The sequence below is a fragment of the Heterobasidion irregulare genome, assembly GCF_000320585.1.
Source record: "Heterobasidion irregulare TC 32-1 unplaced genomic scaffold scaffold_06, whole genome shotgun sequence".
In the NCBI taxonomy this organism is placed as follows: domain Eukaryota; kingdom Fungi; phylum Basidiomycota; class Agaricomycetes; order Russulales; family Bondarzewiaceae; genus Heterobasidion; species Heterobasidion irregulare.
Window position 1 is genome coordinate 725,772 of NW_009258202.1, and position 24,183 is coordinate 749,954.

Genomic DNA, 24,183 nt, shown 5'->3' on the forward strand with positions numbered 1-24,183 from the left:
CCGCCGTCCTCGCCACAATGCCTCTCCCCAACGTCAACGGCACTCTCTCTCTCCAGGGCGCCCTCCGCTCTGGAGACGCAACCAAATCTACCCTCAAGCACGGCATGCTCATCCGCCTCACCCCAGAGAACATCCAGTCTCTCCAGGACTTCACCCGCCACCGTAGCATCCAAGCACAGTTCGGCGACAGCCCCGTGCGCACATCCTCCTCCCTTCTTCTCTCTGCGCATCCCTGACAAGCATGTCCCTGGTTCATCTCTACAGGGCATCTATATCGGCGAGCAGTTCTTCCCCATGCGCATCATCGGAGAGGCCGCCCCTCACGAACTCTACCTCCGATCCACCCCTTTGAACAAGCCAAACGCGCCTCTCAAGCTCTACGCCAACATCACAGGCAAGATCACCGTCGAGCGCGAGCTCGACCAAAAAATCGAGGACAAGGTCTCCCAGTCCACCGCCGACGCCGCCAAGGCAAAGAATTCCCGCCGCATCGTCGTCATCGACGAGCCGCCCCCAAAGAAACCCGCCGCAGCCTCCACCGCAGCTACGAAGAAGAAGAAGACGGGCACGAGCGTGTCGGTCACGCGTCGTGCGCCACAGATCATACAGGCCAAGAACGAGGGCTCCTCTAGGCTCGCGTCTCCCGCTCCCAACCAAGGCAAGGCACTCTCGCCCCTGCGCCCGCCCGCCGCTACGACAAATATCAACCTCCGCCAGCGCGTCATTCGCTGCATCGCCGCCAGCCCGCGGACGCAGGACGAGGTCGTCAACCTCGTCAGTGGCCCCTCGTGCGCAGATTCCACACGGCGCGACGTCCTCGCCCAGCTCGAAGACGTGCGTGCTCCCTCTCATCCTTTATGACCTCGCGATCGCCTGCTTATCCTCCGCCACACCATTCAGGTGGCCATGCCCATCGAGGGGCCCAAACACTCTTCGTCTCCGGCGAAGTACCGTGTCCGTCCGGAAGTGTGGCTCGAAGTGCGTCCATACGAGTGGACTGGGCTCACGGACACCGAGCGCACCAACTTTGCGCGCCAGGCGCGCCTCGCGTTCGGTGACCTGCGCATTCCTCAGAGCGACCCTCGCTGGGAGCACGTGCGCTACCGCCAGCCTGCGTCCGCCGCGGCCGCAGTGGCGCCCACCGCTGCCGCGAAGCCGCCGGCGAAGAGGGCGATCACGACGACGGGCAAAGCGCGCGGCGGCGCCACCGCCACCGCCTCCGGATCCAATGCCAACTCTACCTCTACCTCCGCATCGGCGACATCCAAGACGGACGCCAGAGACGAGCCACCCGCGAGCGCCCCGTCTGCTGCTATCAGGCAGAAACATGAGCTTCCGCCCCGTCCGCGCCCCGTCATGCCGCCGCCGCCGCTCCCACCCTCGGTGTCTGCCGGCAAAGTTTCCAGAAACTCGCCGGACGACACACAGCCAGCGCCGAGCCCGACGACGGCGGCGGCTCGCCGGCGCTTGCCTGGGTCCGGGTTCAAGTCGACCATGCGCGCGTCGCCGTTTGGGTCTGATTCCCCCACGGGCACGAGCGCGGGCGCAGGCGCGGGGCGCACGGGGACGCAGGCCACAGGAGGCACGGGGCCTTCGCCCCCGCGGCAGAAGCCAGCGGTGACGGTCACGAAGCGCACGGGGCCCGTCGACGCGCGGAACAAGCGCGAGGAGCCGCAGCCGAGCGGGCGCGCGACCGCGCTGCCCTCAATCCCGCCACCGCCGTCTGCGCGCGAGAAGGAGAAGGAGAAGGAGCGGGTGCGCGAGCGGATCAAGAAGACGCCCGTCGTGCGAGAGGAGGGCGAGATCGACGAGGCGCCCCCCGCGCCTGCGAGGGCGCCGGCCGGTGCGGCGCCGCAGGGGAAGAAGCGCAAGGCGCAGGCGTACCGGGACGGCGCCGACGATGGGCTCGAGAGTGCGGTCGCGGGGGCGAGGTCCGGGCCGGGCGCCGCGCCGCCTGTGACGGGCACGCGGGTGTCGGTCACGGCGGTGAAGCGCCGGAAGGTGGACGAGGGCGGAGGGTACGCGCCCGCTGCCGCCGGTGGTGCGCTTCCCAAGGCACGGGAGCGGGAGCGGGACTGGGAGAAGGAGAAGGAGCAGCGGGAGAGGGAGCAGCGGGAGATGGAGAAGGAGCAGGCCGCGGCGGCGCTGCATCAGCGGAAGGTCTCGGCCGCGAAGCGAGAGAGGGACAGGGAGAGGGAGCGGGAGAAAGAGAAGGAGAGGAGCGCGTCGGTGCAGCCGCCGCCGCGCAAGCCTGTGAACAAGGACAGAGAAAGGGAGCGCGCGCGAGAGCGGGACGCGACACCGCTGCCGCCGCCGCCGCCGCGCAAGATCAAACGGGAGCCCGAGCCTGAGCCAGTGCCCGTCCGCGCGCGCGACCGGGAGCGGGAACGCGACCGTGACCGCGACCGCGAGCCACGCGAGCGAGAGCGGGGGCGCGACCACGACCAGGAGCAGGATAAACCCAAGGCGGGGCGCATCAGCAAGCGCCGGAGGAGCCCCATCTACACCTCCTCGTCCTCTGACGACGAGGACGGGCCGAGCCCCGCCACGCGCCCGCGCACCAACGCGCACTCCCACACGCACCCCGAGCCTGCGTCCTCCGCCACGAGCACGTCCTCCCCGCGCGACGTGGACCCCCCTGGGCGCTCGCATGCCCGCGAGCGCGACCACGAGCGGGATCGCGAGCGCGACCACGAGCGGGATCGCGAGCGCGACAAAGACCGCGACCGCGCGGGCCACGGCACCAACAACAGCGGCACGCGCGCCGCCGCGCGCTCGCGTCTGCCCCCGGAGCCGCCCACCACGCCACTCCCAACGGACCGCGCAACGCTGCGTCGGCGGTACCGCCGCTCGTACACGCACTATATCAAGGCGTACCACCTGTTTGCGCTCGAGCGCGGGCGGGTGGAGGACGCGCTCGCGAGCATGAACGAGGGCCGTGCGGGTGGCGGCGGGGCGGCGAGCGAGGACGGCGAAGAGGAGGAGGACGAGCCGATGAGCGAGGGCGAGCTGCTGGAGCTCGTGGAGCGGCATGATGGGTGGAGGCGGGAGCTGGAGGCGATTCGGAAGGCGTTTACGACGACGGGCGGGGAGGCGCTGGATGTGGAGCCTTGATTTTTGACGCGCTGCGTGGGCTGGGGAGTGGTGGTGGTGCTTTTGCTTAGAGACGGTGTGGGCGCGCTTAGCTTGGGTCGCGCACGGTTTAGATGTTGTGGAGGAGCGATACCAAACGATCGGAAGTGGAACGAACGGGATGGATGTATTTATTTAACAACAAAAGTCGGACTCGGATCTCGTCGTCTCATGGTGTCTTGTTTTCTTTTTTGCTTTCGCTCTTTCTGCCGGCAACTATCATTTTCAATTCAGCTTTTCGTGGCTTGCGCCGGCGTTGACGAGTTCGTTTGTGCCCTCGGAACACGGGATGGGGAGTGAAAGGGGTTTGTGCGGGCAAACGCGATGAGGAGCCCGTCACATGAATCAGCGATGGAGGTTTGTTCAATCCATGGCCTTGTGACCGCTTCCTCTTTGGTATTGAGGACTTTGAAGAGGAAGACAGATGTATCGCGGGTGAATCGGCCATGACCACAAGGATGCGAGTATGTTTGCGACACGGTGGTGTATAAAAGCAGAGCGGCGACGAGATGGGCGCTCACAATCCTGCACACACGCATTCAGACCAAGCGAACAGTCGCCCGCAACTCACGATCCTATCCCCTGACGTTTTCAACCCAAACGGACCATGTCTACCTCCTCCCTCTCCGCGCAAGTATCCGAGGCGAACCAAGCGTGCGACGAGCTGGACGACGCGCTCGCCTTCCTGCAGGACGCGCTCGAGGGCGTCAAGCAGGACGTCCGGCGGTTCCGGGAGAGCATGCGCGACGTCGAGCTCCACGGTGCCGCGAGCGACCAGGGCCAGGCCGCGGATCCGGAGGAGCTGCAGGCGCTGCGGAAGCTGATCAGGCAGATGGCGGCGGACATGGTGCACACGAAGTACTGGACACGGTGGTTCGCCGGGGAGCTGGATATGCGGCGCATCGCTACCCGCCGTGCGCAGATGGGCATGGACGGTGCATAGGGCGGCGGCGTGGGTATTTTGCACGCTTTTGTTTGGGGAAAAGGAAGGAAGCATAACGGAATGACTGCCGCCACTTACGGGTGCCATCTATAGGACATCGCGCTCACTTCAGAATCTACATTGCGAGAGTCCCTTTCACTGATCCGCCGGGGGTGGACAAAGCAAGAATGATGTGTGCGTTTTGAGGTCGTTCATGCTTTCTGATTTGGGTTGTCCACACCATCACCTTGACGCCCGCATTTCCATCGGATCCGTATCCTTCAAATGGGCTGGGTAGCCTAATGAGATTCAGCAGACAATACCAATATACCACACGTAGTAGCGTCAAAATACACACAAAGTCCCTATTCAACAAACCGTTTAAGAGCCACCAGTGAGTCGTGCAAACAGAACGTGGTTCGTAATGAAAGTTCGTCCACGCTCATGGCAAGGCCAAGAACAACGGCAATAAAAGCTCGAGGTTGGGTGTTCCGACGCCTAGAACGCTCGACGGTAAGTGAAATGCTGATGAGGTACAGAAAAGCGGATCATACCAGTCACAGGATCCCAGCCAGTCGTCCTAGAAGAGGACAGAGTGTCAGCGCGCTTATGATGTGAGGAATCCTGCAAGGACTTACGACGTGAAACCGGGAGTTCCTTGGTGGCGAACAGGTGAGTCGAAGTCTTCCAGAATATTTTTGAGTCACGTACCACATCCCTGGTTTCCTCCCGTTGTGATGTCGTTAAAAGCATGTGCGAATTTACTGGAATATACCTAACCCAAGTTGAGCGAAAGATGCAACTGAGCGTATACTAGGTCGACACACCGAAGGGTTTATGAAACCTGAGTGAAAAACTAAGTTGGGGGCTGGGGTCCTTCAGGGCGCGATGAGAACTCACCGACTGATTTCTTTCCCTTGGCAAGACGAGCATCGTTCACGAGAGTGATGAGTGATCCGACCACTGGGGACGAGCAGGACGTTCCGAACACAAGCTCGAATTCGCCATCAATAGCTGAGGGTGGTTCAGTATTCCATCCGACAAACGACAGAGGCCACTTGCCTACGACATAATTCGCGCTGACATCGCAATTTCAAGATAAAGACGACTCAGATGAAAGGATATTTGAGGCTCGTACCCGTTGGCAGATAAATCAGGGAACGCCCGGGCCTACAATTGATGATGAACAGAGCCATCAATCATATGCCAACAAGCTTCCTTGCCTTTCCAGAGTTATTAAATTGCGCAGCTGAGTATGGCGGCGGGTGGTTCTTCAAGAAACTGGCAACGGCAGACGTTTGATACGACGGTACGGGGAAAATATTGCTGAAACCTCCCCCGCTGAAGATGACTTGCTCGCAGGCACCTTCTGGATCGTGGACCGTAGAGCCTGGATTGACTTGCGTTGCACCAACTGAAGTGACATACGGACACCCGGAAGGGAAATCCGGGTTGAACCTTGTACCATTTTGTGATTCTTCACCTGCAGAGTGTTAATCGGACAACATGTGGTTTTGCGTGCTAAATTCCTTACCATCAGGTGTTAGACACACATTATCGAAACCTGCAACGCCAAAATCGCCTGAACTGTAGAGAACGGTTGTTCCCATCAACCCAAGCTTGGCATACTCAACGCATTGCCTGTTAGCAAACACAGCCGTGACTGTTGCCTCGTCCTGCCCATAGGATACTGACACCACTTTTGGCGGAGGAATAATTCCGCATGATTCAGGTTCTGTAAAAGTATGAGTAACGTATCTATCGCGAAGAGTTCTGATTTACCGTCAAAGCCTCCTGGTTGAGGATCAGGATAAATTCCATCCTGATTGCTACAATGAAGAATATGACAGACTAGGGTAAAATCCGCCGACGTACCTGCGTAGGGTCATCTCCTCCTTCAAACGTACAGAATGACTTGTCGACGGCATCAAGCCAGTTATCAAACCCAGCGCCTGATAGTGAAGGAAAGAATCAGTTCGATCTCCCGCCACCTTGTTCTCCAGACCGACCTTCGACAAGATCACCAGTTTGGAGAAGAGTAATTGGCTGGGGATTTGTCAAGGCCATGGCATATTCCAAGTCAAGGTCACTCTCGCCATTGAAACCGAAGCTCTGATTTTCTGTTTGCGCTACCCCTAGCATGGTATCGTCATGTTTTAGTTTTTTAAAGGAAGTGAAATGACAAAAAACCTCCGTCAATAGAGACAAGGATGGGTCTACTCCCTACTTGGCTGGTAGAGAAATTGCTGAAAGCGAAATCAAAAAAAGCGTTGTAAGGTATCACGATCACGTACGTAAAGAACAGATCGAGATCTCCGGTCAAGAATGCTTGTGGGGTGAACTCAACTAGGAAAATAATGTCAGTACTAGATTCAACTTTGGAGACGAAACGCGACTCACCGATCCCGTACGAGTTCTTCTGCGTTGAAACCGGCTTGTAGTTGATATTGTAGAGTGCCCGAAGGCAATCAGGGGTGATAAACTGATCGCAAGTATCCAGCGACGGTTTGACGTTCGGTTTCTTGCCAATAGTCTTCGGCCCGTTGAAGGAAGATGGGTAGCCTAGTTTGTCGGTAGTCCGCTTCCTCATGCGAGCTGGTTCGCTACCAGCACGATGATTGAAGTGTACTGTGGGCTTGATGAGGTCGATGTGTTCGCGAACATGCTCCGGCACCGAGTACGAATGGCATCCTTGAGAATGTGGTCAGATACCCAAGGGATTCGTTAGTTAAAAATGAGCTACTGGCTTACCGATTTGTTCGACGCCAGACGTGTGTGTGTAGACGTGATATTCGGTACTCAGCAGTTCCTCGACCTCCGCTACAGTTGCATTGACCTCTATCCAACCCTTGCTGACAGAATGGCGGAGACGGTTACTCGACAGACCAGCATAAGTGAGCCAATCCTTCACGGTTGCTACCGTCAAATTGGAAGGAGAAAAGTGATCTACAACTCTGTTCGGAGACCAATGCTGTCCATAGGTCGGAGAGTCCGGGTGTGAAACAGACATGAGGAGATCGTCCAGATCATCGAGGTTCTGTTGTTTGAGGCCGATGCGCAGGGGCAAAACTTTTTCTGCTTCAAGCCTCCTGGATTTTGACCACCCAACAGGCTCCGCCGCGCGCCTCTCGTGCATGACATGAGTAGAGCGAGGAGAAGGTGCAGCAAATGCGGTAGCACAGACCGACAACACAACGAGGGAGATACGCATGGTGTTCGAGGGCGAGGACCTTTGAAGACCCGGAAAGAGTGTTCCAAGGCCTAATGTTGAGGGAGCAGATCAGGCCATTTAAGGAGTCAAGCGAAAGGCACGGCGGTTGAAAGGACCCACGAGAACGCCATCTCCGCACGGTTCTCTAGGAGAGAGCATGTGTCTCGTCGGGGGAAAGGCGTACTATTGAAGGAGTGCTCTATCAATCTATTATTAGTCGTGGAATCCTGCTCTTACTCACGACTGCGATTCGAAGAAGCACGTCACCGGACAATCAACAAGCCAGAAGCGTCTGTATACAAAAACGGGGAGGGCGTCAATTGAAGTTAAAGCATGAAACCGGGCATTATCGAGTACTTACTTACCTCTAAGTGTTGTGCATCCAACTCGAATGAGGGCTGACAGGCAGAAAATCGTGAATCGAGGCTCACGCAGATATGTCTATCGTTTCTGATAGAGATAAGACCACGAGGTATAACGGCCGGGTCCATTTGTACCTAAGTTCTGTACTGGGAGGGGTGTCTGATTTGTGTACGTTTACAGGCTTCGGTAGCATAGCAGGTCAACGCCCAAGGCGTTCAGCCCGGGATCTCCGCCGGAGCAATCATTCTTCAATGGATATATGTACTTGACCAAGCCTGGGTAACAACCCACATTAACAACTCGATGATCGGCGTTAGATGAATTTTCATGCATGTCGCTGGCCGAATCTCCTGTCAAGGAATAGGGAGAACAACCCATGAGCCTGGAATGCTAGGCCAAGATAATTCTCCTGATAAAATCCTAAAGCCACGTAGTTATTAGCATGCACACTAGAGGTCGAGTACGTCTTGTCGTAAAGCCTAGAGGGCCGGGTGGGAGAAGCTGGGAGAAGCTTAAGAGTTGGCGCCTCTGGCTGTGGGCGACGCCGGAATTATCCGAACCTACACTTCTGATACCCACGATCCGCGGCGTGGACTGTTCATCTGCCAGGCCATCAGTACATGAAAGACTTTCGTGTCATGATACCCAGGAGGCGTATATTCCTTCGCGACGTCGTTTTGCATCGGAAGTATCATGCGAGGGGGCTTCCATCGACCTTTCTACTCTTATCAGCGCCCGTCGAGGCCTATCGTTTGCTTGGTGTTGCTCCGACGGACCGACCCGCGTTCGCCATTAAGGCTAATCCGGTCAGTTTTCAGATGCATCCTTCAAGTGAACGTTGGAAGTGCGGACGAATACTTACGTCGCGCGTGACGCGCGTCTTCCATCATCCGTCGACATGATACAATTTTGTACGCCCTGCCAACAGAAATTCTCGAGCTCCTTGATTGACTTGTCATGCCAGCCAATATATTGTAATTTGAGAGCAAAATACGTAGTGTACCTGTTCAAGAGCAGATTCACGAGCCACTACTTGCACCACCTCTGAGCAGTTCCGCCCTCTCTCCTGATTCCACTCGTGAGTGATGCTAAGCGCAGCTCTCCGCGCTTCCTGACGCTCAAAATCCGCCAGTCATGTACTGGGTTGTCAGTCTTGTCTCTGTTTGCCATCGTTTTCCCTCGAAACTGCCAGGACAGTGCAGACGATCAACATCAATGCGATCCATTGCTCTTCACCTAGTCTGATTTTGTCTGTCATACCGTCTGAGAGACACATACGTACGTTATCCTTGTTGTAGATTACTTGAACTTTGCTCGAGACTTTACTGTTTAGGGAACCAAGGAGCATCACTTCGATTGTAATTCTCACTGGTTCTCACTCATACCCCTTGTGCTCGCTCGCTCGCTCAGCCATCTCACCTTCCATCTTGAAACCACCGACAGCACAGAAAACTTCACCAAAAACTTCATCCCGGTCCGTAGTTCAGTCTTTCCGCTTGAAGACGTAGTGCCCGATGCCCCATCTGTACAAATGGTAGATGAATAATTTGACAAGATGAGTAGGTTGAACGGCTTACTCCTGGCCATCGTTGTAAGCGAACAATTCCGAGCATGCCATATAGAATACTCTGAACCTAGAAGCGAGGGATGAACATGTTTGGTGTTACAATCTGACTGGCGACATGAGACCTCTTCAAAATATTACGCACCGATAGAATGCCTTGGCTCCCTCACCCTTTTTGCCCTTCTTTTCAGCATCCATCTCGAGTTCTTTCAGGCCATGCTTTGCATTGGCATCCTGACGCTGCAACCAATGCTCGAGCGTGCGCGAGTAATGTATGCCCGATATGTACGACGACGAGAGGAGGGTGAGATGGCTCTGATAATAGAGGAACAGGTCATGCGAGGGCATTGTTCCACCTGTGATATGAATTGGCGATAAAATGGGGATCTCGCGTTAATGATAAAAGGCCATGAATCGATAAACAAGAGCGGAGGGACATGTTGTTACCAGAAAAAAACGTCTGGGCCATCCATCCATCGTCTTCCACGAAATCATATGGCATGGTCTTGTGGCAGAATATATGCACAAAGAGGAGCGACGGATTGGAATCATCGCCTTCACCGGTATGCTGCGAGGGTTTGAGCCAAGTAGAAACCTTGCGCAGCAACTTGTCGTAGTTCTTCATGTGCTCAAACATCTGGAAGACAAGACAGGCACCATTTGAGGATTTGACTGTTATGAGCTGACACGACCTACCTCGATCGAGAGTATGCGGTCGAATCTGACAATTCGAATAAACCAAGGGCCTATTAGATCGAATCGAAAGATGAGATGCATAATGCGTACTGGTCACAGTCAACGAAATCAATTGTGTTCACATCCGCAGTGATAGTCTACCCAGAATGTAAGCATCCGGTCCTTGCAACATGGTTGAACAGAGGGACGGGATGTTTCGAGTATGAAACAATGATCGATGCTCTACCTTGACATTATTCAGCCCGCGCTTCTTGGCCTGCGCATCTATGTATAGTTTCTGGGTCGAAGAGTTGGAAAGGCCCATAATTTGGGATCTGGGGTATTTCTGTGTGAAGCATCATCATCGTCATCATGGGCTTCGCGTCGAGCGCTGATAAAGGGCTCCTCGGCGACAAGCATACCTGCGCTAAATAAAGCGATAGACTGCCCCATCCTATATAAAAATACTTTTAGCAATGCAGGTATGCGTTTCAAGACAGACCGTGCGCACCGCATCCGAGATCAAGGATGTATTGGCCATTTCTGAGCTTCGCCTTCTCGCAGTACATCTCCATCATGAGCACCTCAGCCTCCTCCAAAGTTTCTTTGCCGGTAGGGTATAGGCAGGACGAGTACTTTGCGAACGGGCCTAAGCAAGATAAGATGAAGTCTGTTGAAACCTAAAGGTACATCCGATTGATGAACAAAGCAAGGTTTTTGTGACACAAAGATACCTCATAGTGCTGCTCGTTGGCCTTTTCGGTCAATTCCGCGATGGTCTCTCTTGCGCGCGAGTTCTCTACCCATTGCATCTTGGCGGCATGGTTAGTTTCAAAAGAGCCATGGTTGATTTCCTGTAGCCGCTGGCGACACAGTGCGCGGATAGCAGTGCGAAGAATGAAGTCAGGGACCAGCCCCTGATCATTGCATGCAATGCATTGTCAGAAAGGATGTGCATATCTCGTCAAAGACGCGAAAGACGTATTACCTTGTCCAAAAGGTTGTACCCTACAGTAAGAACGGAGTCGGGGATCATGTTAGCAATGCTGAGGCCTGAGGGAGTGACCTAGGGCACGGAATCATTGAGGTGGTGCAGCTATCAGATCGCGTTGCTGGCCGAATGATCCTATGGTCACGTGAAGACGCGTCGAACGCGTCGTGCTTTGTCGTGTCAGTTGGCGAGTCGGTGCTCACGTACCTTGGCTCCTGCCTCCGTCTTGAGTGAGGTGACAATCTTCTCGTTGTATCACTGCTGTATGCGCGTGTCAACAACTCTATTTAAAGAATAATTCTTCATAAGAGCACCACGTTTGACGCATCACTCCGTACTTCGCCACACACGACTCACGATATTCTGTCTCATTACTCGTATCGCGATACTACTCGATGAAGGTTCTATGCGTGGCTGAGAAACCGTCAATCGCAAAGTCAGTCAGTCAGATATTGTCAGGAGGACAATATACAACCGTGCGTCTCGCTGTTTCTCTCTCAATGCATATTCTCATGAGGTCTCTATCATCAGCGCAATACCACCAATAAGTATATCAAGAACTACGATTTCGACTATCCACAAGCCAGAGCTTCTTTCACTGTGACTTGCGTCTCTGGCCACCTCTTGTCCCTTGACTTCGGCGAGAATCATCGCAAATGGAACTCTTGTGATCCTTTTGCGTTGTTTGATGCTCCCGTGGTTTCGACTGTGGCTCCTGACAAGAAATCTATTGAGCAAAATCTCATCAACGAGGCCAAGAAAGCGCAGCAGCTGATGATTTGGACAGACTGTGATAGAGAGGGAGAAAACATTGGTGCCGAGATAGCTTCAATATGTCGGAAGGCGCAGAAGCACATTGTGGTAAAGCGAGCGAGATTCAGTGCTATCATTTCTCAGTACGTCTCATTACCTTTTCTGTTGAAAGCTAGCGTAGCGTATGAATTTTACAGCCAGGCAGATACATCATGCAGCGCAACATCCTGTTGAACTAGATCTTGCACAAGCCGCGGCAGTGGATGCCCGTATCATGCTTGACCTTCGGGTTGGGGCAGCTCTCACTCGTATGCAAACGCTTACTTTACAGGCCCGACTCAACGAAATCAAAGACACTATATCCTATGGTAAATGCGCATCGTTGAGCTTGTCATCCACACGACCATCGTCTTACGCCTAGTTCTCACTAGGCCCTTGTCAGTTCCCTACCCTGGGTTTTGTCGTGTCTCGATATAACCAAGTGAAATCTTTCGTCGCTGAAAGTTTCTGGTTCATATATCTGTCTGCTTTATGTCGATCATCCACGGAGAGAGGAGAAACCGTGTTCACGTGGCGAAGGGGTCATCTCTTTGATTTTGACGTTGCGTTTGCCATCTACGAGGCGGCTCTCTCTGACCGGGAAGCCCCTGCACGCGTCTCTAAAGTGACAAAAAAGAACACCAAGAAATGGTTGGAAAAGTTCCTTATTGATTGCACTTACACGGACTGATGGACACTTTAGGAAACCTCTTCCGTTGACAACGGTTGAATTGCAAAAGGCTGGATCTAGGCTCTTGAAATTGGCTCCAAAGAAGATTCTTGATGTACGCCGTCTTCATGTTGTCCATCTGCAGTGGTTGACGGTGCGGCAGGTTGCAGAGGGACTGTACCAAAAAGGATTTTTGTCGTATCCTCGTACTGAAACAGATCAATTTGACCCTGAGTTTGACTTCATGACTTTAATTGAGAAGCAAACTGCAGACCCTGCATGGGGTGGCTTCGCTACCAAGTAATATGTTCCCCTCCTTTATGAATCAAGGTGTATCTAACTGACCTCTGTGACAGCCTTCGGAACGGTGGTTTCGTAGTGCCTCGACAAGGAAAGAACAACGATCACGCACATCCCCCCATCCACCCCACTGCATACGCAGGCATTCTAGCTGGAGATGATAAAAGGGTATACGAGTTCATTGCGCGTCGCTTTCTCGCATGTTGTTCTAAAGACGCGCTGGGCTTTGAGACGACTGTGGATGTATTATATGGAGGAGAGGAATTCTATGCTACCGGTAAATCTACCCCATCATCCATGCAGAGATTAAACTAACGCTCTGCATAGGCCTTATTGTTCTTGAGCGTAATTACCTAGATGTCTATCCGTATGACAAGTGGAACGGAAAGGAAATAGAGGACTTCCAAGAAGGACAAGAGTTTATGCCCAGCGTATGTGAATTGCGAGAGGGGCAGACTACAAAGCCGACCTTGCTAACCGAAGCTGATTTGGTCGGGTTGATGGACAAGAATGGGATCGGTGCGATGCTTGTCTTTGTGATTATGTGCTGGTTGTTCCGGAAGGGCTCACGCTTTAAACTATAGGGACCGACGCAACGATTGCACAACATATCCAGACCATTATTGACCGTGGATATGTAATTGCGCGGATGGAAGGTTCGATGAAGTATCTGGTCCCTTCAATACTGGGCATCGGGCTCGTAGACGGCTACAACGAGATTGGGTTCGAACGGAGCCTGAGCAAACCACAACTGCGACGAGAGGTAAGTCGACGCTGCCTTTTTCCAGGTACTTCACTTAACAGTAAACGTCTCGTTCTAGACTGAACGGAACATGGTTCAAGTTTGTCAAGGTACCAAAACCAAGAACGATATGGTTGTTGAAGCCGTCGAGCAATACAAGGAGATGTTCGTCAAAGCCAAGAGAGATTTTGAGAAAGTTGTTGCGGTAAAGTTTCTGTTCAATTTACTCACGTATTCGCTAAGCTGGGGCCGGACTGCAGAGTGTCCGAAAATATGTCACAGGTGCTGGCGGAGGAAATGGTGGACCTCTAAATGGCGGCGGCGGCGGTGGCGGTGGCGGTGGCGGTGGTGGTGGCGGTGGTGGTGGTCCTGGCGGCAGCGGTCGCGGGGGTGGTAGAGCCGCGGGCGGGGGCGGTAGGGGTGGTAGGGGCATAGGTGGAGGTGCTGGAAGAGGCGCTGGGGGTGGCGACGACGGCGTAGACGGTCCAGGTCCTGGCGCTGGAGGAAGGAGCGCAGGAGCTCGTGGTCGAGCAACATCGCGCGGAAATGCGAAGCCTCCTTCGAAAGGCAAGAAACGTACACATGTTGATGATGCAAGATACGGAAGCCCGCCACCTTGGCCGCTTGACGAAGACGGTGCGGGCATAGAGTATTTGTGAAAATCTCATTATCCGGCTCACCTTGACGGACTTGCAGACATGGAGTGGGCCATCGCGCCTCAGCGCCCGCAGCCACCACCGTCCCCACCGCTCCCACCGCGAGCTCAACCCGCAATCACACCAAGGTTAGAACCGCGATTGCCAGCACCCCAACCCCCACGATCCTACGTAGCTGCACAACACCAGCCGGTCGCAGGGCTAAGCCGAAGCGCAAGTTCATCCGAAAACATCATCTGTGCCTGCGGCGAAAACGCTGTAGAGCGCACAGTAACGAAAGAAAATGAGAACAAGGGGCGCCTGTTTTATGTGTGCGACAAGGGCCGGGATGAAGGTTGCAGCTTTTTCCAGTGGGCGGACCAACCTGCGACCAGTGCAGGCCCCCCTCACGCTGTGCCTAGTAAGCGATCATATTCTGAACGAGCTGTGAGTGTTCCTATGTCGCCTTTCCTCAGTGCTTCTGACAATTTCTCTATTTTGATCGAACTCCGGGTGGCGTTTGGACTTGGCAAGGCCCATACCAGCGCTGATGAGCCCAAACGGTGTAGATGCGAGCTGACAGCCGTACAAAGCACTGTCGTGAAGGATGGGGTCAACAAAGGACGAAAGTTTTGGACATGTCCCAACCACCAAAATGCCAAATGTGGTTTTTTTGAATGGGCCGAAGACGAATCTGATCTTGGTGGCACTGTTTCTGCATTGGCGGGGAGGGCCCAGAGTCTAGGGGGTGATCGCCCTCAAAATTCTGGAGGATGTTTCAAAGTAAGTACGATTTCTTTCTACTGCTCCGAAATGGGCCCATCGATTGATTCAAACCCATTATTGCCCAACAGTGCGGAGAAGAAGGTCACTGGGCCAACGGTATGTTATAATTGTGCATATGTTCTTGCTCGTTATGGTGAACATGCTGGATCTTGCAGCTTGTCCTCAAGGTGATTCCGATAACGGAAAGCGTTTCAAAGGCACAACGATGGCCAAGGGCACGAACAATTCCGTGTCTTGTTTTAAGTGTGGCGAAGAAGGGCATTTCAGCAACGGTATGTCTTGGATTCATGATGCTAAGTCAGAATTGTTACAGATTCGCGCATTGTCTTAGCTTGCCCCGGCAGTGGGAAACGAGCTCCTTCGCGATCATCGTCTTTCCGATCAGGGTCGAAAAGGGGAAGGGGTCGACCCCGAGGAAGCGGCAGAGGTGGATCAAAATCTCGAGGGAAAGCTTCTGCTTTTGCTGCTGCAGATGAGTGGTAGCGGTCCTTAAAACTATTGGCGTATGCCGATTTCTTTATTTTCCTTACAATAGTATTGACTGAACATAGCATGTCTCTCAAGCGCGGCCGATCATATTCACCACACGGCAAACCGTCGCTTCGCTCCGGCGCCTTGTTCTTGCTTTTGTTCAGTCAGCCTATACAGTAATGTCTGGTTTGTGTCGGCCATGTTGATGTCCCACTTCGAGCTCTGTACAGGGGTTCTGTAGTTTAGCTCTGGGTCTACTCTTTGGCTGACGAGCTCTGTAGACATCATCTGGCTCATGTTGGTTAGGGGTCAGTTAATGTCTGGTTCACATTTGGGTTTATCTTTTTATGGATAATCTTGCCTGTTTTAGCACCACATTGTCTTAAGAATTTGTCCTACATATGGATGATTTTGCCATTTTCGGCTCAATGTCGTGTTATCCTTCCACCCGGTTTGCCCTATATAAGAGAGCTTGAACTCATATGGTATCGTCCTTGGGCCCTTTAGTTATCCTCTGGCTTGCCTCTTGCATCGAAGAGCTCTGTAATCACCTGGGTGCTCACTGTGTAACCATTTCTGATATCTGTGGCCCTCTTCGCTCTTGCTGAGGATATGTGTGGTTGGCTAGTGAGGTGCCATTTTGACTTCATATCATAACCGTCTGTGGAGCTGTAAAGAGTGCTGGCAGTGCAGGAGCACCATGTCTAGACACTTCCTAGTTTGCTGATGGCTCAGAGCATGAGAAGGGCCAAATTACAGGAATTCTTACTGGAAATGAAACATATTATAGGAAAGCATGTATGTGGCAAAACCCTCCAAAAAGAGACCGCGACAGGAGAGAATCATATGTGGCAATGCTCTGGTAGAGCACGAGAAGGGCCCAATACAGGAATTTTTTATTGGAAATGAAGCACATCATAGGAAAGCATGTATGCGGCAAAACCTTCCGCAAAGAGATTGCTATAGGAGAGAGCCATATGCGGCAATGGTTTCTTATATTGGAAACCATCGACAGGATCAGACAGGGGCAGCAACATCAAGGACGGTGAGACCAACTAAGACCACACAAAATGTGCGGTGATAATAATCGAGTAAGCGTGTTTGTCGACAATCTGAATGTGGACTTTTGGGTAGTTCTGGATGATGTCGACGGGAAATAGTTGAAAAGTGACGCAATGCGATGCAGTAAGTAACGATTTCCTCTTTTGATGATCGTGTCGATTTTGCCTCCGTCCACTTTCGCTATCGAGGTACCAGGCCCTTCGAGTGCCCTTTGGTCAGCTTAATAGCCTTACACCACTCTTACCCCGCATTTTGAGAAATTTGCGGGGATACCGCTGGATACCGAACTGACCCAATGTGGGATAGCATTATGTCATTTGCCGAGGCGATGGCTTTATTCAAAGCGCTTGACTTGGTTGCGGTCGGTCAAGCTCGTCATCTGTCTTCTCACCATTCACGAGGGTTCGGTGTGATGTTTGTTTCGATTTGAGGTATTATAAAAACAGCTCTTCATGAGGTGTTGGATCTGTGAATGCACATCGTCCGAATTTCGTCCGAATTTCGGGACGGGTGCCCCGGACGATCGACTAAATTGCCAATCAACTGCTTCATTACGGCCAGGTCGTCAAACCATTGGACAGTCAAGACCTCCTTATATATATGTCGTGACCACTACGAGCGCCCTTGTCTCGCTTGATCCAGCCCACTTCCTCCTGGTTCTCACTACGAGCGACCTGCATCTTCCCAGCTATGGCAGCCTCGCTCGAGAAAGAAGAGATCGACGTCCAGGACAATGTTTCTTCCGAGCTGAAGGAAGGTCCTCTGACGGATTACGAGAAGAAAGAAGAGAGGCGGATTTTCAGGAAGATGGATTTATATCTCCTACCCTTCGTGTCGCTCTTGTATCTTCTCTCATTCTTGTGAGTCTTTATATCGACCGTCGCCCACATGCAATAATCACGAAGCTGCTGGCAGGGATCGAGCTAATATTGGTATGCCCCTCATATAATCAACCTGTTTTTGAAGAAACGCTAATGGTACTCCTCTAGGTAATGCGAAGATTGCTGGGATGGCTAAGGATTTACACTTAGTCGGTCTACGATACAACATGGCTGCCGCTCTGTTTTTTGCAAGTCATTTTCCTTAATATTAAGATATCGTGGCTGAACGCAGTTCCCAGATCCCGTACTGCTTGGCGGAAGTTCCTTCGTATGTGATAATCGTGATCCTTGTTATATGATAATTGTTTAAGTACTCGCTCACAACTTTCCATTATCATAGGAACATGCTCTTGAAACTTGTACGACCCTCACGATGGAGTATGTACCGAGATTCCCGTTGTATGTTACCACCATTGACAGCTGACGACGCATCAGTTCCTTCAATTATGGTTGCTTGGGGCATTGTTATGACTTTAATGTGTCTGGTCAATAGCTATGGGGGGCTTCTAGTGTAAGTGCTTTATGCATATCAAACATTCGGATTGACCTGATCAACTGAACAGCGCTCGTCTGTTCCTTGGCCTTGCTGAGGCAGGTCTCTTCCCTGGAATAACGTATTACATTTCTCTTTGGTATCCACGTCAAAAGCAAGCGAAGAGAGTAGCAATCTTCTTCTCTGCTGCCACAGTAGCTGGCGCTTTTGGTGGTATTCTCGCGTGAGTATCTTTGATGAGTATATTATTTCACATCAGATTTTCATCAATGTTCGTAGCTTCGGTATTGAGAAGATGGATGGGTAACACACTTTATCTGAGACACGGGTCCAGGCTGACATCCTGATAGTATCGGTGGACTTCATGGCTGGCAATGGATAGTAAGTCACTGTAGGAAGCACTGTTTAGCCTTCGCTGACCCTCTCATCGCAGTTCTGCTTGGAAGGCATCCGTAATTATCCATCCTTGAATATTGAATCTCATTCTTGGCTTTACCACTGACACTTTGACATAGTGACTGTCATAGTTGCCATCTGCTCATTCTTTTTCATGCACGATGTACGCCGATCGTGTCACTCAGCGTCACCTTCTCCTTTGATTCAATGTCACTCCGTAGTACCCTGAGACGGCTACATTTTTGACTACCTCGGAACGCGATCGCCTCATCCACTTGCTCAAGAATGATTCAAACGGCCTGGCGACCCATTTTGATATCAAATTCTTCTGGCAAGCAGTCAAAGATTACAAGACCTACTTGCAGATTTGCATATACATGGGGTGTGTACCTATTTCTCGCCTCTTCGTGGTTGGTCTGACAATCGAAGTCTAGCGTTCTTATACCAGTGTATGCAGTCGCCCTATTCACTCCCTCAATCATCAGTGGGCTTGGGTTCGCCTCCGCGCGTGCACAGCTCCTGTCTATCCCGCCATTCGTCTGTGGATGCCTTCTCACTATCGTTGTCGGCATCTACTCTGACAAGTGGAATATACGAGGGCCATTCATTATTGGCGGTGCCTTGGTCTCAATGTGCGGCTATCTTGTGCTGTACAACACGAGCCGTCCAGGCCCAGGCTATGCGGGTACTGTGATCGCGTGTATGGGAGTCTATCCCACCATCGCTGTCAATCTGGCATGGGCGGGCGGTAATGCTGGCGGAGATCTTAAGAGAGGTGTCGTGATTGCTATGGTCATTGGAATCGGTAATCTCGGAGGGTGGGTGTTCACACACGCTGACAATGATAGTGAAACATGCTGAAGTGTGTCATCAGCATCTGTTCATCTTTCATCTATTATGATCCTCCTCGCTTCCACCATGGTCACGGTGTCATGATTGGGTGGCTGGGTTTAACGTATGTTCTTGGGCATGTCTGACCTTCTCCCGACCTTACTAAATCCCATTGTCACTGTTGGGCAGCGTCGTGTCGAGCTGTGTTCTCATGTGGAGATACAGCGTAATCAATCGAGAAAAGGAAGAGCTGTGCGTGCGGGAGCGCATCGATGTTGACAGGAAAGACGAGTTTCGGGAAATGGGCGACCAAAGCCCCTTGTTCCGGTACGTGCACCCTTCTGACTGGGATATTCACCTCTCTGACACTTGAGAAGCTATACTATCTAGGAATACGGTGAGATATGCTCGGAATGTATGTGCCCATCTAGTACCTTCTAAGTAGTCATACACCTAGTTTTTTGTAATTTTTAGTTTGAGTCATCGACGTTCTGATAATTACCTCCTGGCGTTATATACTGTATCTCGGAACATAAAATAGAGGCAATTAACGACAAGGGAAGGCCAAAGTCTGAACGCAAACAGCTTACAATGACGGTGCCAAGAATTAGTTCCGGGGTCCCCGCGTCTGTCATTTTCGAGTCTTGCACGTCAACGCCGTTCATTCACGCGTGCACGTCGTGCAGCTCCCTCGTTGACCCAGTAGCAGCAGGTTCATTCATCCTGTACAGCATCCTAAAAACTTCAGCTCTTAGCTGTAAATCATGCATCTCTACAATCTCACGCTTGAGCCGGCTACGGCAGCCTCTCAGGCCATTGTAGGGAACTTTTCTGGGGCAAGGCAGCAGGAAATCATCGTCTCCAATGGCACACGCTTAGAGTTGCTGCGTCCCGACGTGCAGACAGGAAAAGTGGGGACTGTTATTGCCAGCGATGTTTTTGGTTCTATTCGATCGCTCGCTGCGTTCAGGCTGACTGGCGGAACTAAGGGTGAGCCCGTGTACGTATCCATACTCACTTTCCCTCGTGGGTTCACATTTGGTCTTTTATTCAGACTACGCAATAGTAGGATCCGACTCGGGCAGGATTGTGATTTTAGACTACGATCCGAAGACGAGCAGTTTCGTTAAGGTGCACCAGGAGACGTATGGAAAGTCAGGCGCGAGGAGGATCGTCCCTGGGCAGTACTTGGCGACAGATCCCAAAGGCAGAAGCGTCATGGTCGCGGCAATGGAAAAGGCGAAACTGGTCTATATTCTGAACAGGGATGTCGCAGCCAACCTGACCATCTCTTCGCCACTGGAAGCCCACAAAAACGCGGCTATCATCCATCATATAGTTGGGCTGGACGTTGGGTTTGAGAACCCAATGTTTGCTGCGCTCGAGGTGGATTACACTGAATCTGACCAAGACCCAACCGGGGAAGCATTCAATAACGCTGATAAGGTGAGGGTTCGCCTGGTTGTTGCCCTGAAGGCTCACCGTTCACATCGCCTCTTCGTGATGTCGCCCTGCAATATGACCAGGTTCTCACTTACTACGAGCTCGATTTGGGACTCAACCACGTTGTCCGAAAATGGAGCGAGCCTACGGATCCTAGGGCGAACCTGCTTGTACAAGTTCCTGGTGGTCAACTCGCTTCCTCCGATCGTTATGACGGTCCTTCAGGCGTGCTCATATGCTGCGAGGATCACATCATTTACCGGCACGTTGATGTACCACAACATCGTGTTCCTATACCGCGGAGAAAGCACCCACTAGAAGATACAGAGCGAGGTCTGATCATCACATCCGCGGTCATGCATAAGATGAAGGTGCGTTCAATAGCTACGAGCCGCAGCATGCGCTTACCGCGGACCCTAGGGCGCATTTTTCTTCCTTCTGCAAAGTGAAGAAGGCGATCTGTATAAGGTCACTATTGAACATGAGGATGAAGAGGTGAAGGCACTTAAAATCAAGTATTTCGATACAGTACCTATTGCATCCAGTCTGTGTATCTTAAAATCTGGATTCCTTTTCGTGGCGTCTGAGTTTGGTAATCAGTGAGTCCATCATTTTCGCCTGTATCTATCCGTGGCTCAGCATTATCACTTTCAGCCAGCTATATCAATTTCAAAAGCTTGGAGACGATGACAATGAGCCCGAGTTTAGCTCGACTGACTACCCTTCATTTGGCATGGCGGATTTGGCCCAGGCTCTCCCTCGCGCGTATTTCCGACCTCGACCTTTGGACAATCTTGCGCTCGCTGACGAGATGGAGTCATTGAACCCAATTTTGGACTCCAAAGTTATGAACTTACTGCCCAACTCCGACACCCCCCAAATTTTCACTGCATGCGGCCGCGGCGCTCGTAGCACCTTCCGCACTCTACGTCATGGTCTAGAAGTGGAGGAGACCGTCAGCTCTGACTTGCCTGGTATCCCCAATGCTGTATGGACGACCAAAGTGAAGGAAGATGGTGAGTGAACATTACTTCCTATTTTTCAGTGTTCATGGAATTCCTCAGATGCCTTCGACTCCTATATCATCCTGTCCTTCGTCAATGGTACGCTCGTATTGTCTATCGGTGAGACTATCGAGGAAGTGCAAGACACAGGTTTCCTCTCATCTGCCCCCACCCTTGCTGTACAGCAGATCGGTGCGGACGCATTGCTTCAAGTGCATCCACATGGTATTCGACACGTTCTTGCTGACCGGCGCGTTAACGAATGGAGAGTCCCGCAAGATAAGATCATCGTTGCGGCAACGACGAACAAACGTCAAGTCGTTGTCGCGCTGAGTTCGGCGGAGCTCGTATACTTCGAGTTGGATCTGGATGGGCAATTGAACGAGTATCAGGATCGGAAGGCTATGGGAAGTACTGTCCTTGCACTAAGTATCGGGGAGGTTCCACTGGGCAGACAGAGAACACCATACCTGGTATGATGATATGTCACATCTCGTTTACTAGATACCTCACGAATTCCCCTCCTTCTCAGGCAGTAGGCTGTGAAGATCAGACCGTTCGCATCATCTCCCTCGATCCAGAAAGCACTCTGGAGACGATCAGCTTACAAGCGCTCACCGCGCCGCCATCTGCAATCTGCATCGCCGACATGCTTGATGCTGGTATCAACAAAAGTCAGCCGACAATGTTCGTCAATATCGGTCTTCAAAACGGCGTCTTGCTACGGACTGTGTTGGATCCTGTTAATGGGCAACTTACAGATACACGTACAAGGTATTTTGTTGAATTATCGTGGCGATGATAGTGGCTCACTGTTTTGGCATACAAGATTTCTTGGTACTCGACCCGTCCGCCTCATTCGCGTACAGATACAGCATCAACCAGCAATCCTGGCCCTCTCTTCACGAACATGGCTTAATTACACCCATCAAAATCTGATGCACTTCACTCCGCTTATCTTCGAGAATTTGGATTATGCGTGGAGCTTCTCTGCCGAACTTTGCCCCGAGGGTCTGATCGGCATCACGGGTAGCGTCCTTCGGTAAGCATCCCAGCTGTTTGTCGCTTCGGTGGCATCTTTCTCTCCAACGATGACACCAGGGCATCATGAAGTCCTTTGGACTTCACCATCATAAAGTTGTCGCCCAAAGTATGAGATTTACGGCCGCTCATTTTTTTTGGTTCCAGTATCTTTCAAATTCCTAAGCTAGGAACAAAGTTGAAGCAAGACGCCTTACCATTGTCATACACCCCGCGCAAATTTATTTCCCACCCCCATAACGGGTATTTCTACCTCATAGAAGCAGACCATCGCGTCATGAGTGAAGAGGCGATTGCGAAGAAAACAATAGAGATGGTCCTTTTTTTTTTTTTTTTTTTGGAATACGTTGTTGCTGACAAGTTTGCTCTAGCGATCACGAGGTGAGATGGTCGACGAGGAAGTCCTCGAGCTATCTCCAGCAGTGTTTGGACGTGCAAAGGCACCCGCTGGTACATGGGCTTCTTGCATACGTATCATCGACCCTGTCGAGGTTTGTAATGTTCTACCATCAACCGCTTTGTATATTGATATTCCCGAAAGAGCAAAACTGTTGCAGTCATTACTCTCGACAATAACGAAGCGGCGTTTTCTTTGGCGGTGGTCCCATTCGCAGCACGGCAAAACGAACTTCATCTCGTTGTCGGTACCGCCCAAGACACCTTCTTGGCTCCTCGTTCATGTACAAGTGGATTCCTGCGAACATACAAGTTTATTGCCGATGGGGCGGGACTCGAGCTTCTTCATAAGGCGAGAAGTCATGAATAAACTTACCACTACTTTAAACTGACAATCGCGATGTAGACGGAGACAGATGATGTCCCCCTTGCCTTACTAGCCTTTCAGGGAAGACTGGTGGCTGGCATAGGCAAGTCCCTCAGGATTTACGATATAGGAAAGAAGAAACTGCTTCGTAAAGTTGAGAACAAAGTACGTCTTAAAAGTTTGACCTTGCGTAAACGTGTGTTGAAGTGTACGAACAGAGCTTCTCGTCAGCCATCATCAGCCTGAACACTCAAGGATCGCGCATCATCGTTGGCGACATGCAAGAATCCATCACATTCGCCGTGTACAAGTCGCCAGAAAACCGGCTGCTTGTCTTTGCTGACGACACGCAAGCACGATGGGTCACCTGTTCAACAATGGTTGACTACACCACTATCGCTGCAGGTGATCGATTTGGCAACATTTTCGTCAACCGGCTGGATATCAAGGTGTCCGACCAAGTAGATGATGATCCAACCGGGGCCGGTATCCTTCACGAAAAGGGTCTCCTCATGGGTGCACCTCACAAGACATCCATGTTAGCCCATTTTCACGTTGGGGATTTGGTTACATCGATACATAAAGTATCGTTGGTCGCGGGTGGCCGTGAGGTGCTGCTGTATACCGGCATACACGGCACTATCGGCATTTTGGTACCTTTGGTGTCGAAGGAAGATGTCGACTTCATCTCGACGCTGGAGCAGCACATCCGGACAGAACAGAATAGCCTGGTAGGTAGAGATCATCTTGCTTGGAGAGGGTACTACGTTCCAGTGAAGGCGGTCGTGGATGGTGATCTCTGTGAGACGTTCGCGCGTCTGCCGGCCTCAAAGCAGAGCGCGATTGCTGGAGAGCTGGACCGAACCGTGAGCGAGGTATTGAAGAAGTTGGAACAGCTGCGGGTCACCGCCAGTGGGTTCTGAAGGGGTATCTTTGTTGCTACAGTATGTGTGTTCAGAGTGTGTATGTTACGGACTGAGTGTAAATTTGTTTGAGACCTCAGAGCTTTCTTGCA

At 52.0% G+C, this 24,183-nt stretch overlaps 7 protein-coding genes across 7 annotated transcripts; 5 read left to right on the forward strand and 2 right to left on the reverse strand.

The window, feature by feature from the left end:
* Positions 1-17: 17 nt before the first annotated feature.
* HETIRDRAFT_459309 (uncharacterized protein) lies at positions 18-3,398 on the forward strand (the record flags this gene model as incomplete). Its single annotated transcript, XM_009548946.1, has 3 exons — positions 18-194; positions 265-834; positions 901-3,398. 3 exons carry the CDS (start codon positions 18-20, stop codon positions 3,112-3,114), a joined length of 2,961 nt encoding a protein of 986 aa, XP_009547241.1. The 3' UTR covers positions 3,115-3,398.
* Positions 3,399-3,619: 221 nt separating this feature from the next.
* HETIRDRAFT_409931 (uncharacterized protein) lies at positions 3,620-4,435 on the forward strand. The gene is made up of 2 exons (XM_009548947.1): positions 3,620-4,353; positions 4,413-4,435. Exon 1 carries the CDS (start codon positions 3,740-3,742, stop codon positions 4,073-4,075), a length of 336 nt encoding a protein of 111 aa, XP_009547242.1. The 5' UTR covers positions 3,620-3,739; the 3' UTR covers positions 4,076-4,353; positions 4,413-4,435.
* Positions 3,620-7,548, reverse strand: HETIRDRAFT_146274 (serine protease S53). The gene is made up of 20 exons (XM_009548948.1): positions 7,507-7,548; positions 7,386-7,448; positions 6,806-7,315; positions 6,455-6,745; positions 6,349-6,400; positions 6,245-6,300; positions 6,064-6,189; positions 5,930-6,006; positions 5,837-5,876; positions 5,589-5,789; positions 5,278-5,537; positions 5,193-5,224; positions 5,117-5,133; positions 4,955-5,068; positions 4,882-4,898; positions 4,766-4,829; positions 4,693-4,711; positions 4,609-4,634; positions 4,413-4,552; positions 3,620-4,353 (listed from the first exon to the last, which is right to left on the reverse strand). The coding sequence occupies exons 3-19, from the start codon at positions 7,263-7,265 to the stop codon at positions 4,497-4,499; spliced, it is 1,908 nt and encodes a 635-aa protein (XP_009547243.1). The 5' UTR covers positions 7,266-7,315; positions 7,386-7,448; positions 7,507-7,548; the 3' UTR covers positions 3,620-4,353; positions 4,413-4,496.
* Positions 7,549-8,855: 1,307 nt separating this feature from the next.
* HETIRDRAFT_146275 (SAM-dependent methyltransferase) lies at positions 8,856-10,938 on the reverse strand. Its single transcript, XM_009548949.1, has 11 exons — positions 10,856-10,938; positions 10,602-10,784; positions 10,379-10,547; positions 10,290-10,321; positions 10,115-10,213; positions 9,979-10,025; positions 9,889-9,913; positions 9,640-9,829; positions 9,338-9,548; positions 9,206-9,262; positions 8,856-9,151 (listed from the first exon to the last, which is right to left on the reverse strand). The coding sequence occupies exons 1-11, from the start codon at positions 10,901-10,903 to the stop codon at positions 9,112-9,114; spliced, it is 1,101 nt and encodes a 366-aa protein (XP_009547244.1). The 5' UTR covers positions 10,904-10,938; the 3' UTR covers positions 8,856-9,111.
* A 315-nt stretch (positions 10,939-11,253) lies between these two features.
* HETIRDRAFT_46055 (uncharacterized protein) lies at positions 11,254-13,759 on the forward strand (the record flags this gene model as incomplete). The annotated part of the gene is made up of 10 exons (XM_009548644.1): positions 11,254-11,334; positions 11,390-11,754; positions 11,813-11,979; positions 12,043-12,301; positions 12,354-12,435; positions 12,484-12,620; positions 12,677-12,897; positions 12,924-13,139; positions 13,205-13,383; positions 13,442-13,759. 10 exons carry the CDS (start codon positions 11,254-11,256, stop codon positions 13,757-13,759), a joined length of 2,025 nt encoding a protein of 674 aa, XP_009546939.1.
* A 3,197-nt stretch (positions 13,760-16,956) lies between these two features.
* Positions 16,957-19,470, forward strand: HETIRDRAFT_146276 (major facilitator superfamily). Its single transcript, XM_009548950.1, has 16 exons — positions 16,957-17,176; positions 17,232-17,248; positions 17,306-17,385; positions 17,437-17,465; positions 17,538-17,575; positions 17,633-17,708; positions 17,761-17,913; positions 17,970-17,993; positions 18,041-18,071; positions 18,124-18,142; positions 18,206-18,249; positions 18,308-18,468; positions 18,521-18,904; positions 18,961-19,041; positions 19,107-19,244; positions 19,295-19,470. Exons 1-16 carry the CDS (start codon positions 17,007-17,009, stop codon positions 19,305-19,307), a joined length of 1,458 nt encoding a protein of 485 aa, XP_009547245.1. The 5' UTR covers positions 16,957-17,006; the 3' UTR covers positions 19,308-19,470.
* A 211-nt stretch (positions 19,471-19,681) lies between these two features.
* HETIRDRAFT_434592 (uncharacterized protein) lies at positions 19,682-24,178 on the forward strand (the record flags this gene model as incomplete). The annotated part of the gene is made up of 13 exons (XM_009548951.1): positions 19,682-19,907; positions 19,972-20,363; positions 20,444-20,731; positions 20,781-20,959; positions 21,015-21,376; positions 21,425-21,837; positions 21,897-22,138; positions 22,194-22,406; positions 22,553-22,721; positions 22,777-22,896; positions 22,947-23,160; positions 23,218-23,333; positions 23,387-24,178. The coding sequence occupies 13 exons, from the start codon at positions 19,682-19,684 to the stop codon at positions 24,089-24,091; spliced, it is 3,639 nt and encodes a 1,212-aa protein (XP_009547246.1). The 3' UTR covers positions 24,092-24,178.
* Between the last annotated feature and the right edge of the window lie 5 nt (positions 24,179-24,183).

What these genes read in the sequence shown, in the direction of transcription:
- HETIRDRAFT_409931 (XM_009548947.1), top strand. Translation starts at nt 3,740, where the DNA reads ATGTCTACCTCCTCCCTCTCCGCGCAAGTATCCGAGGCGAACCAAGCG.
- HETIRDRAFT_146274 (XM_009548948.1), bottom strand. Translation starts at nt 7,265, where the DNA reads ATGCGTATCTCCCTCGTTGTGTTGTCGGTCTGTGCTACCGCATTTGCT. An exon ending in GTCTGGCGTCGAACAAATCG is followed by an intron (nt 6,746 to 6,805) that starts GTAAGCCAGTAG and finishes CACATTCTCAAG; the next exon opens with GATGCCATTCGTACTCGGTG. An exon ending in AATTTAATAACTCTGGAAAG is followed by an intron (nt 5,225 to 5,277) that starts GCAAGGAAGCTT and finishes CATCAATTGTAG; the next exon opens with GCCCGGGCGTTCCCTGATTT.
- HETIRDRAFT_146275 (XM_009548949.1), bottom strand. Translation starts at nt 10,903, where the DNA reads ATGATCCCCGACTCCGTTCTTACTGTAGGGTACAACCTTTTGGACAAG. An exon ending in TATCGCTTTATTTAGCGCAG is followed by an intron (nt 10,214 to 10,289) that starts GTATGCTTGTCG and finishes TGCTTCACACAG; the next exon opens with AAATACCCCAGATCCCAAAT. An exon ending in GCGGGCTGAATAATGTCAAG is followed by an intron (nt 10,026 to 10,114) that starts GTAGAGCATCGA and finishes CATTCTGGGTAG; the next exon opens with ACTATCACTGCGGATGTGAA.
- HETIRDRAFT_146276 (XM_009548950.1), top strand. Translation starts at nt 17,007, where the DNA reads ATGGCAGCCTCGCTCGAGAAAGAAGAGATCGACGTCCAGGACAATGTT. An exon ending in GCTTTTGGTGGTATTCTCGC is followed by an intron (nt 17,914 to 17,969) that starts GTGAGTATCTTT and finishes CAATGTTCGTAG; the next exon opens with CTTCGGTATTGAGAAGATGG. An exon ending in CAGATTTGCATATACATGGG is followed by an intron (nt 18,469 to 18,520) that starts GTGTGTACCTAT and finishes ATCGAAGTCTAG; the next exon opens with CGTTCTTATACCAGTGTATG.